The sequence below is a fragment of the Lissotriton vulgaris genome, chromosome 3_1 (assembly GCF_964263255.1).
Source record: "Lissotriton vulgaris chromosome 3_1, aLisVul1.2, whole genome shotgun sequence".
Classification (NCBI taxonomy): Eukaryota; Metazoa; Chordata; class Amphibia; order Caudata; family Salamandridae; genus Lissotriton; species Lissotriton vulgaris.
Window position 1 is genome coordinate 197,586,872 of NC_141689.1, and position 19,687 is coordinate 197,606,558.

Below are 19,687 nucleotides of genomic sequence, written 5' to 3' on the forward strand. Positions count from 1 at the left end.
ATTTATTTCTATAGGCCTAGAGGCCTATAGGAATGAATGGGAATTACCGAATCGGTAAATACCGATTCGGTAAAAAGGGGAAAACATTGAAGGGTGGCAGGGTGCCACTTTGACACCCTGTTGCACCTCTCATTTGTTTATGGGTGCACCTGTGGCACACATACATGCCCTAAGGGCATGTATGTCTGCCACATGGCACTGAAATCATTTGCATTAAATTGCTTTTTTGGGGTTTTTTGTTATTTACCACCATCTTGTAGCTGGTGGTAAATAACGAATCCTAACATGGGAAAAGCACTCATTTAAGTGCTCCCTACATTAGGAATTCGGTAATTTACTGAATCGGTATTTAAGAATTCGGTAACTTACCGATTCCTTAACTTACCGATTCGGTAAATTACCGAATCCTTAGATTAGGCCCCTACATCAGAAAAACCTAATACCGGTCGGTAACGGACAAAATTCGGTCATTTCGGCCGTTACGGACTGGTATTAGGCTTCCTACATCTGGCCCATAATCTTTTAAGGTTTTTGATCAATTGTTAAATTCAAACCTGCAATAGTATAGAGTACCCTTCACCTGCACTGCCAAGTTGTACATTTTAAATATAGCAAACTCTGCCACTCTCATGGACCTTGTTTCATTTCTGGTATTGAATGAAACAGATAACAAGGACCTGGACACAACTCCAGTCACCTTTGTTCATTCCGAAGGTATCGGCAGGGCGGGGCGCCCCTGCACAGCCCACGCTGTAGAGTCTCTTTGCAGAGGCCACCTCACTCTATAGACGAAGCAGATACATAACCCTTTATGCACTGTTTGTTGGAGACTGATACCCTCACAAGCGGGAACTATGGGAGCGCCCATTAGGATATCTATTGTAAGGCCGCTGGCTCATGTGCATAGTGCATCAAATTCCTTTCTGTCTCCTGGGGCACTGCACCGTTGATAATACAAGAGATACCAAGTGAGGTGAAGAAGTTCCTGTGGTGCTGTTGAGTCATCAAGAGTCAATACATATTTAAATCAGAGTGGGTGGGACATTCTTGAAATAGTACTGAAATTGCGTATTATATTCCGATGCACGCATGGGTGGCATGAACTTCGATAGACTTTAGAGTTGTGCTAACACACTCCGTGAGGAGTATTTTGCAACAATTATGATTATTAAAGCTCAATTGCATGGACAAATATCTTCCTTATGGTTGTTCGAGGGGCCGGGCTCCCCTCAACCTTCTGGAGCCCCGCGAATCTTCAGACACGGTATCCCATCTTGTGTCTCTTCTTGTCGGGGTTCAGTGGGCTGCTCTCAAGCAGTCCCTCTTCCCTCTTTCCACTCTACTTTCAAAGAAATCATCTCTGGGGGGCTCCAGGGATCCTCCCTCAGTCCCACCCTGATTAATCTTTGTTTCCCCCTTGGTATCCATCATCCAGCCCTCACCTTGCCTACATTATATTATTGCATTTTGTTGCACCTCAGCCTTCCTAAATATCTCCTGCACCACCTTCAAATGATGCAGAATGTGGCTACCTGGCTCTTTCTCCATCTTCCACCCCGTTCTTCAGTATCTGAAAAACTTCCTCGTCTTCACTGGCTCCCGGTGGAAAAGATTTTTTTTTAAAGGACTCTGCTTTTCTCATAAGGTTCTTCATAACACAGGCCCCATCTTCCTACAGGACAAACAATATGACTTATAACCCGCCGTAGAGGGCTATACCAGCTATTAAAGGCCCTACCCAGCGTTAAAGGCCCCGAGCCGAAGGCGAGGGCCTTTAACAAGGGAGAGGGACTTTAATAGCGGTATAGCCCATCTACGAAGGGCTTTAAGGCTATTAGAACATTCTGTCACTAGAGGACAGATTGTTCTAACAAAAAAAACAAAGCCTTTTGGGAGCGTGAGGGGATTGGAATCCCCTCAGGCTCCCTGAAGCCTTTGTTCACAGCCAGAGCTGTGAACAAAGAAACATTGGAATGTTGGAGCTCCAGGCTTATACCAGCCATTATAGGCCCAGAGCACTCCATTGTTATCAATGGAGCACCCAACATTCCAATGTTCTAATATGACTTACTGTCCCATGAGTATATTATGCTCTATTGCTGCATGCCTGGCCCTTACACGGGGTGACCAGGTGCCCCAGGTTTGCTGGGACAGTCCTGGTTTCTCATCAGCTGTCCCAGCACATTACTCTAAATTCAGCCTATGTTCCAGCTTCATATCGAGGAGGAGGTGGGCCAGACGTATCAGTGCTCTTTATATTTTAACGTACGTCGTCTTGACAGACGGCCCCAGGGCACGGGTCCTAAAAAGAGAAGTGGGGGGACGCTGTCACTGGAAGTGACGTCACGACAGGAAGTGACGTCATGAAAGATGCATACCGAACTCGTCCCAGAGAGGCCAAAGAGTGAAGTCCAGCTGTTTGGCAGGGGGGACGGTGTCCACCTGGTTAAATAAGTGGGGGACGCCGTCCATCCGCGTGGTACCTCGACTCGAGCCCTGGACAGCCCTCTGTAGATCAGTGGGGTGGCTTGGTCAGAAAGACTGGGGGTGGGGGGCACGGATAGGGGTTTGAGCTTCAGACTTTCTGACAGTCGCGCTGGCCTATCATATACTGTTATATGAGAAGCAGCGAATTAAAGGGGACTTAAGGGACAATGGAATGGAGTGCAGATTGTGCAGACTTAAAACAGTATTTTGTAAAAAAAAACAAAAAAAAAACAAAAAAAAAACATGTTTTAAGATCTTCAAAACAGAAAGGAGAGTGTGTGTATTTTTGTGTGAGTGAGTATTTAAAAAATTCAAGGTGAAATCTGATCGACACTTTTCCATACCCGACTGAAAGCCCCTGTACCCAACTATTTACTACATAATACATTTATTAGGGGGGGGGGGTGTAACCCCTCTCCCATCCACCCAAAGCTAAACGCTCTTGCTGTAAATTCCACCGCAGTAGCTGGACTAGCCAAGAGCACTTGTCAAGCTATGCCACCTCTTAGTGGCAGGGGCAACAGATGGCAGCATTGAGTAAAACTGCACAGAGTATAGATGCTCTTCACACATTCATCCAAATTGCGCACTAGGTGCGTAATGCTGATTCAGAAATAGACCTTTCCTCGTTGCGCTTCGGGTCTGCGGCTCAGCGCGCCTCTGAGCGCACGGGTGGCCCCTCCGTATCCATCAGCCTCGCGCCGTGACAGGGGGGCAGGCGTCCGCCTTTTCAGTGAAAAGCACGAACAATCCGGCTCAGCCTCCTCCGACGAGCTCCACCTCAGGGTATCCACCCCCGGCGTGCTGCAATATTTATTTTTACCCCTGAGTAAGAAACACACACCGAAGCTAGACAGGGCAAAGGGAGGCTGGCCTTTCTCCAAGCCCATATTCCACGCGACGCCCGTGGGCTCTTGTCGAGGAGGAATGCATGCAGAAGAACAGGCAGATTAGGCACAGAACTTTCTGCAGAGTAGTTTACAAGTACACCGTCTATCACACTCGTCCCTCTGGAGACGGGGAGGTTGTGTGTGTGGGAGCGGAATTATTTCAAGACAGCCCTTTCCAGGCGAGGCACGACATTCAAATGTCAAAACAGAGTCGAGGCGCAACTTGCATTTCGCAGGCGGAAATGAGAGCAGCGCGCGCGGCCCAAACTTTATTGGCCATTACTTATTCCTCTCACTGACAAACATGCCAGGAGACTGACAGACGCCCATTTAAAGCTCATTAAGATTCCTCGGTGTCAGCGGCGCTGACATTACGGGCGCCGCGCGCTTCCCCGCGTTAATGGTGACTGAGGTTCGGAGGGATATTTTGCCAAGCACCATCTTGCCTCCTAATTTGCTAAAAGGGCTGTCAGCTGGGAAGAGCGCGCCCTGGGGTCAGAGGTGACGTTGAAGGTGAGTGGGATCCGAAGGTGTCACCGCTCCAGCATAATTAGCTGATGAAGATGGGGGTGCGGGGGTGGTGACCTCTCTCTATTTCTTTTACATTTTTAGTTCGCAGTAATCGCTCCCCCCTTTCCTCTTGCTGTCTTGGTACATGCTTCAACGTTTCAGCGCCTTCCGGTGACGCTTCCTCCTGTTGGTAGGTCAAAGAGTAACAACATGGAGGCGCAAAACCGGTCAACTATGTAAGCAGGGCCCCTGGAAATATGTGGCAACTAGGGAGCACCAAATTATGTGGCAAGGTTGGCTAAATTATGCGACAAGAGAAGGCAAATTATGCGGCGTAATGCAACTCATTTTGTGACAGCATTACTTTGCTATATCGTCATTTTTACCTATGTTAACTTTGTCTGGGCAAAGGTTTCTCCTCATTAGTACCTATTTAACACCCACATACACCAAAAAGCAACTCAAAGGTGACCAATCAACAGTTACCAAGGTCCTTCCACTGTGCAGCAATAAGTGCTGCTGGGTTTTAAGTAACTTTTGATCCATTTGAGCTAGAATGTTTTTTTTTGGTTAAAATCTACATAATATGCTGCCAGTGATGGATTATATGGCAAATGCAGCAAATTCATAACTATGCTGAAAACATCACAGCTGCAGAATTGCATAGCTCCAGTGGTCCTGTGTAGTCTAGCTGTGCTTTCACTCGTGTCTTAGTTGCAAAATTCTTGGTTGCTATACATGGAGGCATGAGACCCAGGGTATGGCCAAAAGGCCTTAGAAGCATGGCGCCGGATATCCTCTTCATTCTGGCAGGGCGTTCATAGTGCAGAACTAGTATCCAACCCTTGTGCAACACTTCTGTAATAACTACTGTACACATTTTACCACTGCCTAACAGTGGGCGTCCCCTCATGTGCATGTGCCTCGGCCTCATATAAATGATGGATGTCTTTTCCCTGTTTCTGTGGCAGATGCTGACACATGAGCCGATGGCTCTAAGAGGACACACCAATTCTGTGCAATGCAAGAAGCTCTGCACAGTTACTCAGTGGCATCAGGGTGTTCTTTAATCTTAAGCACAATATTATGTTATGTCATGAACATTTGTAGACCACGCTATCACCTTGTAAGGTATTCTGGCGCTGAGCAGGTGTGGGTATAACAAACCGATGGCGTAGTGGGACTCCTTGAAAAGCAAGGTATTCAGCTTCTTGCAGAATTCAAGCGTGAGGAGAAGCATCTTATGTGTAGTGGCAGGTCGTTCCATGCTTTAGCAGCGATGTAGGAGAAGGAGTAATCGCTGGCTGTAGGTTTTCTGTATGCATGGGACATGTACGAGTGGGTGTCTGAACGAGCTTGGGTGTCTGGAAGGTTTGTGAAAGCAGGAGCGAGTATTGAGGTTTGCTGGGCCAGTGGTATGTAATGCCTCGAAAGTGTGGTTGAGGAGGTTGAATTGCTCTTGTTTGTGTATTTGGAGGTCAGTAAAGCCCCTTCAGGTGTGGTGTGTTGTGATGTGAGTCCGCATTGGAAGGTTGAGAGTGATTCTGGCAGCCAAGTTTTAAATGACCTGCAGCCTTCTGGTGAGTTTTTGGTTGATCACAGCATAGAGGGAGTTCCTATAGGCGAGCTTGCTTGTGACAGGGGCGTGTATGACAGCTGTCTGGGTCCTGATTGGGAGCTATTTGAAATGATTCCTCAGCATCTTCAGGGTATTAAAACATGAGGTGGTTACAACATTGACTTGAGTTTTCAGGCCAAGTTTGTTGTCGATGATGATCCTGAGGATCTTGGCATAGGTGGTGGGAGGGGTCTTGGTCCTAGCTCTGTTTGCCACCAGGTTGAGTCCCATAGTGATGTGATCTCAGTTTCAGTCTTGTCAGTGTTCAGCTTCAGACAGTAGTTATTGATCCAGTGGGCAATGCCAGCCATGCAGGAATGGATCTTGATCCGGGCAATTTGCGTTTTGTCCATGAGGGAGAGAATGAGCTGAGTGTCGTCGGAATAGGAGAGGACATTGATGTTGTGAGAACAGAAGATGCTGGCTAGAGGGATAATGGGGTCAGGGAGGATCTATACAGAACTCCGCAGATGAGGTCTCAGGCATTTGAGGTGTATGGTGCCAGGCTGACTGACTGGATTCTTCCAGTCAGGAAAGGAGTGTGTGTCCTTAATCCAATGTTGTGTAGGCATTGGATGAGGATAGGTGGAAAACCTTGTCAAACACAGTGAAAAGTTCAAGGATGTTGAGGGCCGCCATGATCTCTTCTGCCCTGAGAATGCAAATGTCATACATGGCGGCGATGAGGTCAAAATCTCTGCTCTGGTTGCGTCTGAAACCAGACAGAGTGGTGTCAAGTAGTTGGTAGACATTGAGGTATTCGGTGAGGTGTCTGTTGATGATTTTCTCTAAGATCTTAGCCGGGAGTAGTAGCAGTGATATCAGTCTGTACTCGAAGAGTGTTGAAGGGTCTGCAGAGGATTTCTTCAGCAATGTTGGACAGTTGAGTGTTTACAAGTGTCTGGGAAGGTCACAGAAAAGATGGAGGCAATCAAAATGGGCGTGAGCATGGCGCTGATGGCTTACTGTCCTCTGGGGAAGGTGTGGTAGGGTATGGTGTCCGATGTGGCCCCTGAGTGAAGGGACTTCATGGTGGCAGCAGTTACCTTTGGGGTAATGACGACCCATGTGGAGGAACAATTACAGACTGCACCCCCTGTGGGGCAGAGGGGGGTCTGCACCCTTTTCCCTGGCCCCTATAGGGTATCTTGAAAACTGACAAGAGGGTGGGTGCAGGAACAATGAAGGCTAACAACAGGCTAACAACTGGGTGGATACAGTCTGGATCCACCCATCCTTCTGGGGAGAATTTTATGGCTTCTGTCGTTTGATAGGAATACTCCCACAAAGCTGATGACGGGGGGAGCAAACTTACTGTAAAAGCTCTATGAGACATTTCTACACAGAATGTTCGACTCATTGACTGTCAGAGGAATCTAAGGGAGAGGTGAGGAAAGTTAACTAGAAGAACAGGACTTTTGACCACACCCATCTGAAAATGCATCCAAAGATGTCTGCCGCATGATGGAGGTTGGATCAGATACCCACCTTTTTTGTGGACGGTTAAGTGTAATGATCAGGCAGCAGTTGTGTGTGTGCAGATATCTAACCTTGCACCAAGCCTCTTTCTAATTAGGTCACATAGAATATGTCATCGTCTAGAAATGGTATGGCATCTTTTGCTGCTTTTTTTCTGATAGAATTTCTTCCTCTGAATCCTCCTTGAAACTCATGTAATAACTTTTAAGGTCATCAAAAGTCGGCTGGTCATTGGCCTCTTTGGAATGTGGGCATGAGAATGAAAATTATTTTACTGAAGTCCATCAACTAGTGTCTTCCACGTATTTCCCACAACTCAGATGACCTTTTCTATGTCTTGAGGAATTGGAGCTACTTTTCTGAGCAGACAGCAAAAAACCTTGGCACACGCACAACCATTCCACCACACTCGAGATCTCAGTAGTGATAAAAAAAAGGCAAACCACAAACTTATGATGCTAAGAATGATCCTCCCTATGCCTCAAACAAGCTAACACTGCATACTAAATAGCTATTTGTTTGTGCCTTAGATGCGTTCCCGGAAAATCACTCATGCTTGGATCCAGAGAAGCGAGAAACAGCAAATACAACGCAGCCGGAACCAAGTATGCCATTGCAACGAAAGTTTAACAATGCAAGCATCTTTACCACGCAGTTTTTTTACCACGACCTCCCTTTACAATGCATACCATTACCACGGAAATGTAAGTGTATTATATATATATATAAATATATATATATACACATACATATATAAATGTGTATGTGTGTATATATCTATGTGTGTGTGTATACGTGTATGTGTGTGTGTATATACACATACACAAACATATATATTTTACATGGTAAGGACATTTTTGGGTTTAGGGTGGGTATGAGTTTTTGGTGGTAAGAGAATTTTTAAGGCTTAGGGTGGGTATGGGTTTTTGTGTGGCAACAGATTTTTTAGGGTTTTGGGTGGATAAGGTTTTTGTGGGGCAACGGATTTTTTAGGGTTTACGATGGGTATGTTTTTTTTGGGTGGCAAGGTCATTTTTTGGGTTTAGGGTGGGAATGGTTCTTTGGGGCACTGTCTGGGTTTAGTGACACAAAAAGCACAGTAGAAATGATTCTGCACTGCCATCAAAGCACTTGAGCTCATGTCCCAAAATAGACCCATACGGCTTAACGACTGGCGACAGACTCTCGCTGTGGTAACACATGTTTAGTGTATGCTCCGTTTTCTATGAACCAATGATCAGCATGCTACACTTTTCTGCTCTTAACCCCTTCCGTGCGGCCGGAATTCCCCGCCCATGCTGACTCCGCCTTGCGCGGGCGGAGTCATGACGGAACGGTTCCGTCATCCGCACAGCTCACCCGACGTGCATGACGGAACCGTTCCGTCAACAGCTTGGAAGGGGTTAAGTAATGATCATTCTTTGCATTGCAATGACTTTTGTGTTCCTGGTTGGGCTCCCAATCATTTGCCAGCTGCCTCTTGGACTTACCTTCTCTCTGCTGTTGCGGGATCATGGGAGGTGGCTGTGGAAATGCTTGGCTGATCTGCCCGTAGGCCGCAGGGTAAGCAGCTATTGGAAGAAGAGATAGAAAAGAAGAATTTATTATGGCTCAGTCCGCTGCATCACATGAGCGATTAAATTAAGCATCAACTATAAGGCACCAGGGCATCCCCAGTCTATTCCACCTCTGGGCAGAGACCCCACGTAGAAGTGAATTACATAAGGCGCGCGGGTGAAGGCGCCAGCTGGTATGCGCTAAATTTTGGCACAGGGCAGTCTAACCTGTGGATCTGGGATGTTGGGCTGCTTAGCACTGTGGATGGAAGGGCAGCTTTTTTTTAAAGAGAATTCCTTCTTCTGCTCTCTTAATCAATGCCACCCTAAGGATTTTGGGGCCCCAGATAAGAAATATTTTAGAGACCTTTGCATTGCCCAATTTTGGCTAACAATATTGAATTATATGTTAAAGGTTAATAGAAAAGTACACATAAGTGAGCTAAAGAGAATCCTCGCTTTCTCTGGGGGCATCTTGGAAGCTCGCTTGGCCCATGCCTTACTCTGCTCTTGCTGTGACTCCTTGTACACAGAGAGGATCAGCAGGCCAGTGGCAGAGTGGGATAACGTAAGCTCAGCTTATCAATGCAATCACCTGGTCCCCCTGTCACTCCTTTACCAGCCACCCAAGAGGGTGGGTCGCGCGTGTTTTGAAAGTTTTTTTTTTGCTCTATTCTACCTTCCCTCAGAAGGGGCATCAGCCAAGCTTCATGTTGCACACCACACATCATGTCCCAGCGTGTTTACGCCCTGTGGTATATCCCATTTTTCATAACTTTTACACAAATATTTTGCTTTGTAACTTGCAGCACCAGCTCAGCAACTCCCCATAACCCTCTGTTCATTTAAGCAATCAGTGCCAGGTGTTAATAGTTTAAAAAAAACATGAATCAGGGATGAAAACATGTGTATATCATTACCTCATTGAGATAAGCACAAAAATACCCAATATTAACGTATTTGATATTGTGCTATCACGTTCTTTAGGCACCCTGTCATTATGGCCCTATGCTGGAGCGTTAGGATTGTAGTTCTACTTCTATGTCGGTTTTCTGTAACTTTTTTGTTTTGAAAATCTGATCACCCTATTCCCATCCCAATTCAATTCACCACTTAATATTTAAAACCCACATTGCAATTTTGCACACACCACAGCGCTTTGAAGTTATGTGATTAGAGCCCCTAGTATGCTTAAGGCATTAAAAGCATTCATTTCTGATACTCATTCAGGGTCCTAGCCTGTAATTTTGAAATTGTGAAATTATTTTTCTTAATGTGTCGAACTTGTTACAGTTCCTTGAAACAAGTGATGGTGCTGTATTACGTACATTTTACACTAAGCACTAGATTTAGCAAACTGATTTTCGCTATTTTTGCCGTGGACAAAACCAAGAATGAAGCAAACTAAATTCCTTACCCTTTATAAATGCAAAATGTTGTATAAGCATTTTCCAACATTCTTTCGGTAAGTTATTTTTTACTTAAACAGTCACACATAGCATACAACACTTTATCCTATTTTAGCTGCTGAGTGTGATGTCATTATTTATGCTTCATCTGCTACAAAACCTGCTGGTTCTAGTCAGCATCACATGTGCAGTAAGCACGTGGAGAGTGCCTTTCCTCTATGCCTGCCCCTCTGCAAAGGTTTATGTAACCATGCCTGATTTAGAGTAAGGTGGTAATGTACTGTTTTCTGAAAAGCAGTGGTAACTTAATTTCCTCCATAGGCGAATTTCTACTGGAGGATTTAACTGTGGTAACTTAATTTCCTCCATAGGCGAATTTCCACTGGAGGATTTAACTGTAGTAACTTAATTTCCTCCATAGGCGAATTTCCACTGGAGGATTTAACTAAGAAATTACCGCTGATGAAAATCTTCCCATAGAATTTAATGTTATTGCACAAATTAAGTCATCAATTTTTGGAAGACGGAATATATTTTATTATCGTGTTTTTTTTTTCTTCCTTTATTTCTATATCCGTTTTTAAAGCAGTGAATGTTGAATGAAGTCACTCTGAAATGCTGCAGTCTAAAAACGTGTAAACCATGAGTAAAACCCAATCCCCTTCCAGAGTAAGACGGTGTGTATGAAAGGGCTAAGGCCGCATATCCTGGATATTCACTCATGATCGGTCTTTGCCCTTTAAAATGTCCGGGCTCTATTTCTATGGATGTCGATCCAGGAGTTATAGATCACTGATTTCTCTAAATCAAGCCCATAGTGTCCATGTTAACTCTGCGACTATAGCTTCTTTTTTACGATCGACAGTGATAAAGCAAAAAACTATGTTGACAATTCTCAAATCATGGCTGTTTAAGTTGGGAGTCTAGTCCCTTTTCCCCGGCAGGGCCAGTGTGAGATTCTGCATTATCCCGCTCTACAGACTAAGATAAAAGAGCAAACCAAAAGCTGTATTAAAGGACACAGAGCACCAAAATGACTTCTCCTTCGGCTAATACCCTTCTTTGGTCTAATACCCTTCTTCTGATCTTTCAACATGCCTTGCATTATTAGGTTATTAGGGAACTCATGGAAGCGAGAAAACTGTTCAGTTAATATAGTTCAGTGCAATTGGACCAAAACAACCAATATTATTTGAAAATGTTCAATATAGAACCACTAATATTAGTGTATTTTGGGAACCATCGACTTAAGGGTCTCAAAGATAGTTGAAAGTCTGTCTTTCAGTGCAACAATCCTCTTGAAGCATGCTGCCAAACCCCAGGTAAAACATATTTAAGGAAAATGAGCAATTTATTAAATAGACTTTAACAAAAAGTGCATATTTTGATTAAACAGTCTTAGATTAGAAAACTAGCAACCCCTTGTGTGCCATTGGACATGGCTGGTAAAATTGGTTTCGAAAATTATAATTCTTTTAAAATAAAACAAACATGTATCGCAGTATTCTGAAAGGCCCAGTGAATTGTCAAGTCAGGTAAAAGGGTCTCTTAAAATATTAGGAATTGGAAAGATAAGAACCATAGCCATAAGTTTCCTCTCTGTTTTGAATATAATAATTTGAAATATTATATTCATTTTGGCACTAGATCCTACTGTGAATTTGTAGATCCTACAGTGAATTTGTTTTACTTTTATATACATTTCCATTTAACGAATTTGCAATTGACTAGTAGTGTGGGCTGACAGATTAATGTAGTGCAGTCAGGAGATCTGTCTCTCCCATGCTGAAGTTACTGCCAACTGATGACACTTTCTGGCAACAATGCCCTTGGCTCCCTAACAGTTAATCATGGATGATTTACGGATTACCCACAATGCACTATACAATGAGATTTCCATATTATGAGAGGAAATTATGATACTAAAAATCAGCACAGAGAAAACACATTCTGTTCCAGTTGAAAGAGATGGGTAAACTAGCAAACATGCTCTCTTTCGTCTGCATCTTGTGTATCTGCACAAGCAAAATAAAGTAATGAATAGAAGATTGCATTTACGATAGAAAAAACAATATACGGCAGCGGCTCTGTCAGACCAATAAAATATGTATTATTTCATGAAATATCAGTCATTTTATACAGGCTGCTTGGTTAGTAAGATTGATATATATGTATATGAATATAGTTGGATAAAAATGGTGACAGTGCAAACAATTGAGTTACACCTCCAAAGAAATCAATTAGGACGTATTGCTCTCTATAGTCTGGAAAGGATCGATTTTCATTTTACCCGTGCACACATTCATATATATTTGTGAGATTTTTAATGGATAGCGTGCATCAAGTTGGCATTCCTATTATCTGACTGAGTACTGCTTTTTCATTTCCTTTCTATCTTTTATTGCATGGCATTGCATTGTAACCAATGCTGCTCTTGGCGTCAAGTACCGCCATCGTACTATGGACAGGGGGCGGAGCTCTGTACGCGGACCATCTTACTGTAGGAGGGGCATGGGTACTGGAGGTGGACAATTCTACTCTCACAGTCACTGACACAGGCTATGAACATGGACCTGGCTCCAGCCATGAACTTCCCCAAGGCTGTAAAGGGAGATGGAGGCCAGCGATTCACGAGGGAGAATTTGGACCCGGCTAATTAAAGGTTTCCCCCGCATTAAACAGAATGTTACTCACACTTATTTTGGGCCCAAAAGAGTTGGCCATTTTTTTCTGAGGTGAGAAAGCAAAGGCCAGCTGTAGTCTGGTGTCTATTCAGGGTATTGAAACAGTTGCAGTCATCTGGTGAATACAGATGGATATAAAAGAGAACTTTAAAAGGAGAACTTTCAACAAGACACGAGAGCTGATACAGCAAAGGTCTTTCGTTCCGGGAAACAAACGTGCAGAACTAGCGCAAAGGAGTACGAGGCGATGGAGGCAACAAACACAACAGACACAAAATACAGTTGTTGCATTATACGGGCTACTGTGAACATCAAAGCTGGAATTTACATACACAACTTGGTCAGTGAGCACCCCAACACATAGGTATAAATACCAAACATACCCCCAATGCATTAAAGTATCTCTACAATATGAAACGCATGATATATGATAAATCAAAAATCCTGATGCTGAATTTGCAAATACAATGACATTATTTTAGAGTTTAATCATAGCAAAATACACTCTGGAATCCCTGAAAAACCCTATTCCACTTACTTTGATTTAAAGTACTACACTGCTGTTATAGTATGTACAGGAGTACTCCGTTACACACTCGAATGCACGTTGGTGAGTTTCCCCAAAACATTTAAAATGGGAATACAATGAGAATATTCAGGTAATATTCATTGATTAATAGAAAGCACTGTAAAAGGTATTTTACTAATAGAGAATTGGACATTTCAGGACTAATTCACTAGAATATGTAAAAGTATATAAAGGAGTACTCCTATAGCGCTACTTTCCGTACTCACAAATACATTTGTGGCTCAGCTCATAGCAGTCAGTCCTATTTAGGCATGGGTCGTAAGTGTGACACTGAGCTCAAGATGCACTCATATGAGTATGGAGGTGTAAGTGTATGACTTCAGATGGAGAGAGTGGTGCATTATATCATCTATAACACACCATTAATGGGTCTCAAACATGCATGAAGATGTGTAATGTATCATCCCCAACCAGATGGCAGGGTAGATCTGCTTTGTAAGAGCAACATCTGTCCACTGCTGTACCCCCAGAATTCCTTCCTTCCTGAACTCATCCGAAGATTGGATCCTCTCTGTGTAAAGCGCTCAACTAATTAATTTAACAGGTAATCTTGCATGTGGAACATGGAATACTTTAGGTGAAATCAAATGTAATCAACTTACACTAGTCCACAAGGCATATTTTAAAAGCCAAAAGTAAATACTGTAAAACTATCCATGACACCCATTCAGGTGGTCCGCAACAGTTTGGAAAATTAAATAATAGTAGCAAATCAGGTATGTATATTTACATTAAACAATATATATATATAAATTGGAGAAAAAAAAATGTCAAGGAATTTGAGATTGGGAAAAATGTATTCAGTATCCTTTACATGGTTCTAGGGAGCAGTCCAGCAAACAGAATCTAGAATGGGTGATTGTTAGAGTACTGGTGTGCACCAGTCAAAGAGAGAGCATGTATGAGAAACAAAAAGACATGGTAATATGCTAGAGTCTAGTTCATGCCTTCATCTTTTTGAAATAAAACTATATTTTTAAAAAGCTCCAACCTTCCCATTAAAATTACGATTTATATTTTTTTGTTTGTGTAGTACATAACATATTTCTAATTTGCATGCTTGTTTTTATATATTTGTGTATTGTTGTGAGGTTCAAATCGTAGACACTCCTTAAGCATGGACCCCGACATTCCAATGGTTATAGTAGGGGTCTTCAGAAGGCCAATGGTTAAGAACTGCTGTTCTAAAGCTACAGCATCTTCCTGTAAACACTGCACAGATTTAGTATAATTCCCACAATATCCTGTGAAAACCCATCTCCACACATATAAACACTTATTTTTATACCTTTCCAATGGCATCATCTTTTTTAAAAATAGGTACTGATGGAGTCATAATTATCCATACTTATTGATTTATTTAATTTGGTTTCTATGGAAGTGTTGGTCATTCCTGCTTGAGGGTCCTTGAACAGGTCAGCTTCTGTGGCTGACAGGAGTGGGCTAAGCCCAATCAGCCTATCCGTAATTTGGCAATACATTGTGCTGAGGTGTTTAAGATAGCTATGGAATGGGTGATCCTTCAACTCCCCAATCAAAATTTCTCTTCCTATCTGAAAATGATAAAACACATTTCCAACATATCCAATTTAGGGTTGGAATGAGAAGAAGTAAAGTGGTGTGAGATAAATTGATCTACGCATACACAGAAGAAAATGTATCTGGAGTCTTCAAGAAAGCACGTAAAGGCCATGGAGTATAGTGCATGATGGCTCTATTGTCAGTATGTAACATAATGCAAATTAAACCAAGAAGCATTACTGTATTTTATAAATGGGGCACGTGTAATGTGACTGCCTTCTTCTATCCTTTCTGGTGCCTCGCATCTGTAGAGCTACAGTGGCGTTTACTCACGTACTTGGAAGCGTATCAAGTCAGTGAAGCGGTTAACTCGATACACCTTAATATGTTTTGTCTGGAGGGTTTCACTCTTTGAATACACTCTGCTAATCAGGGTGGACTCCCTAGTTAAAAGGTCTAATGGGAAGTGTCAGTTCCTTTACAGTGTCATTGCCAATAGCCAGGAAGCACCTAGACAGCAATACACAGGGCATTTCCACAATCATCCCTCCTTGCTCCCTTGGGTCATAGTTTTCTAAAGATGGCTACGGTTTTCATGACGTTTGTTACAACCTCATTGCGGGGAAGGTGTCTATCCACTTAGTATGGGCTTTTTCAAACCCAAACAATTCACAACTCTTGTACAACTGCTCCATGTCCAATAATGGCTTTAGATATATTTTTTTAATTACACATTTCCATTTTCCATAACAAAGAGGAGGCTTCTCATTTAATAAATTTACTCCGTTGTTGACATTTGCAAACGTTCCTTATTTTTTATGCTGAAACGTAAAACATTGAGCTATGTTGGGTTTTGAGTTAGGGTTGTGGTGCAAAGGCACCTTAACTTGTCAAATCTTTTTACTACACATGAAAAATAATTTTCAATTTGGTGAAATCTATAGCCAAATATATATGTCTGTTTAAAAATATTTTGCTTCCTATTTGCACCCTTACTAACTACTACAGTTAGGGGTGCAAAATGAGCGATAAAAGCCATTAGCAATGACTGTGAATAGCGGCAAACGTACGTGACAAAGGTGGATTATCAACAATACTCACAGAATTTGCAATTGCAATCATAGATTCCAAATTATGCCTCTATAAATCAAATGTTGGTAATTCTGACCCTACATCTAAATATGGTATAGTTATTTCAAGCACCTAAACGCCCCCTTGTACACAGGCGGTATTTTCATTGACTTGCTTTCAGTCAATGTTGTCCATTTTACCAGACACTCGTAGGACATCTGCAGTACCTTTTACTCTTTTCCTTTTGCAAGGGAAGTTTGGGGTTTGGTACAACAAACATCCCAACACTTGTCCAAGGGTGTCGGTGGGCCTTCTAGCCTGTAGTGTCTTTCCTCAGTGGAAGGGCACAGCGCCTGAGATTTTTTCATTGACCTTTAACCTTCAGCCAACCTGTCCCACACTCGCGCATCTGGTTCCTCCTACATTGGTCCCATGGTGACACACAATAGGGAAAAGAAAGCTAGCAAGGCAGAAAGGAACATTTTGTGCCAGGTCACCGCTCAAAATAGCCCCATGCAGGGCCCTTTATCAATAGAAAAATATTTGTATATTTAAGTCTGCGCTGCAGCCATCTGCTGTTTACAGCGCACATTACAAGAGCCTCTGAAGCCGGCGACATCTCCTTGGTCTATCTTTCTATCTCCCACTTCCTATATGCAGTCTGTCTTACCATCCCTGATCCTCCAAATACATTTTTCTGAATAAATACATATATCTATATTCATGAAAGTATGCTAAACATATTGAAGGGTCTTCATCTACACATGCTAAGTTCTTGCAACCTACATATGGGAGGAATTCTTCTCATAAATAGATATACACAAAAAAGCGGAAAAGCCGCCTCTATATGTTGCTGCATATCATTGGTTTAGGTTAGATCAACGTGTCTCTTACACAGCACATATTCACCTATTACGGTTTCTAGGTGCTCAATCACTAGACAACCAGAGGAATCTGGAGAGCTGATGAGTACCTACATTTGGAAGCACTAGTGCGTGTACGCTTGAGAGGTGTGGTATAATTCTGTCAGTCAGAAGCCGTGCTCTTTTTGTGTGTTTCCTAATTAAGCACCATTGCTTTGCCCAGCCATCTTTAGAAAAGTTCCACTGCTCGCATAATAACCGTATTATTTACTTTCAAATTTGTTCTAACACATCTTGAATGAGGAGTCCGGTTATATATAATGGAAGGTTTTATTTAGTAGAAATAGACAGTTGCTTTAGCCTGTCACTCAAGAAGGTTGTCTTAAACCTGGCTTCACCGAACAGAGGTCAGCACAACCCTTTATTAACAATTCTTCACAATTTGCAAAGAGTGGACTTTGGCTCTGCTCAAAGGATTACATTTCTCTCGTCTCATGCTATTCTCTCCTGTGCAGTGCTTGCATGGCAATGCATAAATGATAATTTTACCATCCCAAAAGAACTGTGAGTCATCACACCTTAAATTGTCTTAAAAATGTATTGTGTAGAAAGACATTGTTTTTAGTTGAGTCAAAATGCAAGCCAGACCTATTGGTTTTGCCAATGCTTGACTTCGTAATTCTCTCTCAAAAGTAATTAACTCTGAACAGAACTCTTTAGTGAAAGTAAAGCCTGCTTTTAAAGGATCTATGTGAAAATAAATAATGCAGCAAACATAAAACCGATTACCAGGACACAAAAATAGCCATGCGTAATTAAAACTTTAATTAAATTAACAAATAAATGGCAACCTAAAATAAAGAGCACTTTTACCATACAAAATGCTATTTTTGACTAACTTTCCTTCACTTTGAGAAGAACACTCAACACACTCCCCATTCTAACTCCTCTTTACCCACTCAGAGCTTCCCTTCTGTATTTTTCATATTATTTTACCCTGTTTGCTTGCGTTACCCAACTTCACTACCTTACCTTTACTCACACATCCCATCAGTGTCGATCTCCATCCCAACTCTGAGGGTCAGATTCACAGAACTAACTTAAGACAAAATCCTAAACTTACTACTTTTGGTATTTACAGAAGGCATTTAGTAGTAATAAAGTTAGGATATTGCGTTAAGTTTGACTTAAGACAAACTTAAGACAGACTTAAGACAGACTTAAGACAGACTTAAGTTAGGATTTTGTCTTAAGTCTGATTTAAGTTTGTCTTAAGTCAAACTTAAGACACAATCCTAACTTTTCTACTACTTAAATGCCTTCTGTGAATACCCAAAGTAGTATTTCAGGATTGTGTCTTAAGTTAGTTCTGTGAATCGGCCCCTCAATGTACACCTTTTAATTTCTACATACTTAATTTTAAGAAGTGTAATAAATATTTGCCGTTATTAATATTCTATTTGTACTTTCTTTTTCTTTTTATTAAACATACTTTTAGAATTCTTTTTAATGTCTTAATGATATGTTTTAAAAAAAATTGATTTAGCATAAAAAACATTATTATGACTTTATGGGGCATTGCTTACGTAGTCCCTTGTTAATTTTCCATCCCAAAATTTTTCTTTTGTAAAATATTTTTCTTAACTTGTTGCCACATTAAATTCATATCTTTTTAAATGTATTTTTGGTTACCGCTTTATAACTGTGCCACTGTACTTTCTTTTGAACCACCAGTTGTGCAGTGGCCCTGATAGCTAATTCACTATTATAATACCTAATCGTTTTTGTTAGTCGGATGAAGGCTGGCCTATCAATAGAAAATATATTGTAACTTTCGCCCTATTGGCTGTCACTGCACCGCCCCAAAATTCTAAGAATGATGAACTGAAGGAATCTGGTGTGAGCGATGAATGGTTTCTGAGCAGGCATATGGAGGCATGAGTAAAGTGGTATAAGGAGAAAGTGTTAATACTAACGACCTGCGTACTGCTGTACTCCGGCATAGGCTTGCTGTAAGGGGTCCGCCGCAGTCGGGCTCTGTGCTGTATGGAGACAAGAGAGAGACAGACACATGGTTGAACCACGGGTTAGCCTCTGATGAGAAGAGAATGCTCATAAGGAGGCTGTTCCTTTCTTTGTTCCACAACTCCTGGGTTGGAAATCCACATCTATGAACATTGTTGACACACAACAGATACCAATGACTTACTTTCAAAAATCTGTTTACATTTCAAATTGTGGCTTAACAGGAAGTGACATAAAAGGAACAGGAAGCCACACTTTGTGCTTCTTGTATCCACCAAAATGACAGTGAAAAGGTGGTTTGTTATATGTAGTGCATTATTTGTGCATGAAATTGTAAAAAGAGGGCACGGCATTTACGGATATCGGACTTATTTTTCAGAATCACACTTTGACGTAGAGCAACAGAGAAAATGGCACAAAAGGGAGAAAGAAGAAGGAAGAAAAATATAGGAAAACAATGACAATGAGAGATCTCAGGGTTGACAAAGACCCTGCAAGAGAGTGACAAACAGACAGAAAGTGAAGTGCGGTGTAAGAAAAAGGGGTGCGGTGGAATCAAGACTAGACATCTTTGATATGTGGAAACTCCAGCATTCACCAGTGCTGGTAGAAGGATTCTGAGACAAACTTTGGGTCTTACATTTAAAAAAAAAGAATTTTAAACAAATTAAGCACTGGAAGAATTGAAACCATATCTCTACAACATAAATTGTGGGACCACCCACATAATCAAGTTGTTTTAGAGATTCCTAATAAGCCACCTTCATGGAGTTACAGTAGGTTGCACAGCATTAGTGCCAAAGTGCACAAATTGATCTAGTGGTTATTGCGTATGTGTAGCAGTTGGTGATTATTGTATGGAAAACATTCAATTTGTATACAAAAGTTTTTTACTTTAAACAATGTGGATGATGGTGAAACACCTTGGTGGGAGAATTTACTTGCAAGGTAGGTTTGTGAGAAAATAATTCTGCTTTTTTTTTTT

The 19,687-nt window shown here is 41.9% G+C and overlaps 1 protein-coding gene across 12 annotated transcripts in view; it reads right to left on the bottom strand.

The window, feature by feature from the left end:
- CELF4 (CUGBP Elav-like family member 4) overlaps window positions 1-19,687 on the bottom strand; it is a 1,334,281-nt gene that overhangs the window by 146,422 nt on the left and 1,168,172 nt on the right. For 4 of the 12 annotated variants that reach the window (XM_086960314.1, XM_086960313.1, XM_086960316.1 and 1 more), the window contains exons 9-11: window positions 18,657-18,719; window positions 12,644-12,748; window positions 8,475-8,555 (exon numbers count right to left, since the gene is read on the bottom strand). In XM_086960314.1, coding sequence (XP_086816440.1) covers window positions 8,475-8,555; window positions 12,644-12,748; window positions 18,657-18,719 — 249 coding nt within the window. Of the gene's footprint in view, window positions 1-8,474; window positions 8,556-12,643; window positions 12,749-18,653; window positions 18,720-19,687 lie in introns of all 12 variants that reach the window. The other 8 variants (XM_086960321.1, XM_086960319.1, XM_086960324.1 and 5 more) reach the window with 2 other exon arrangements.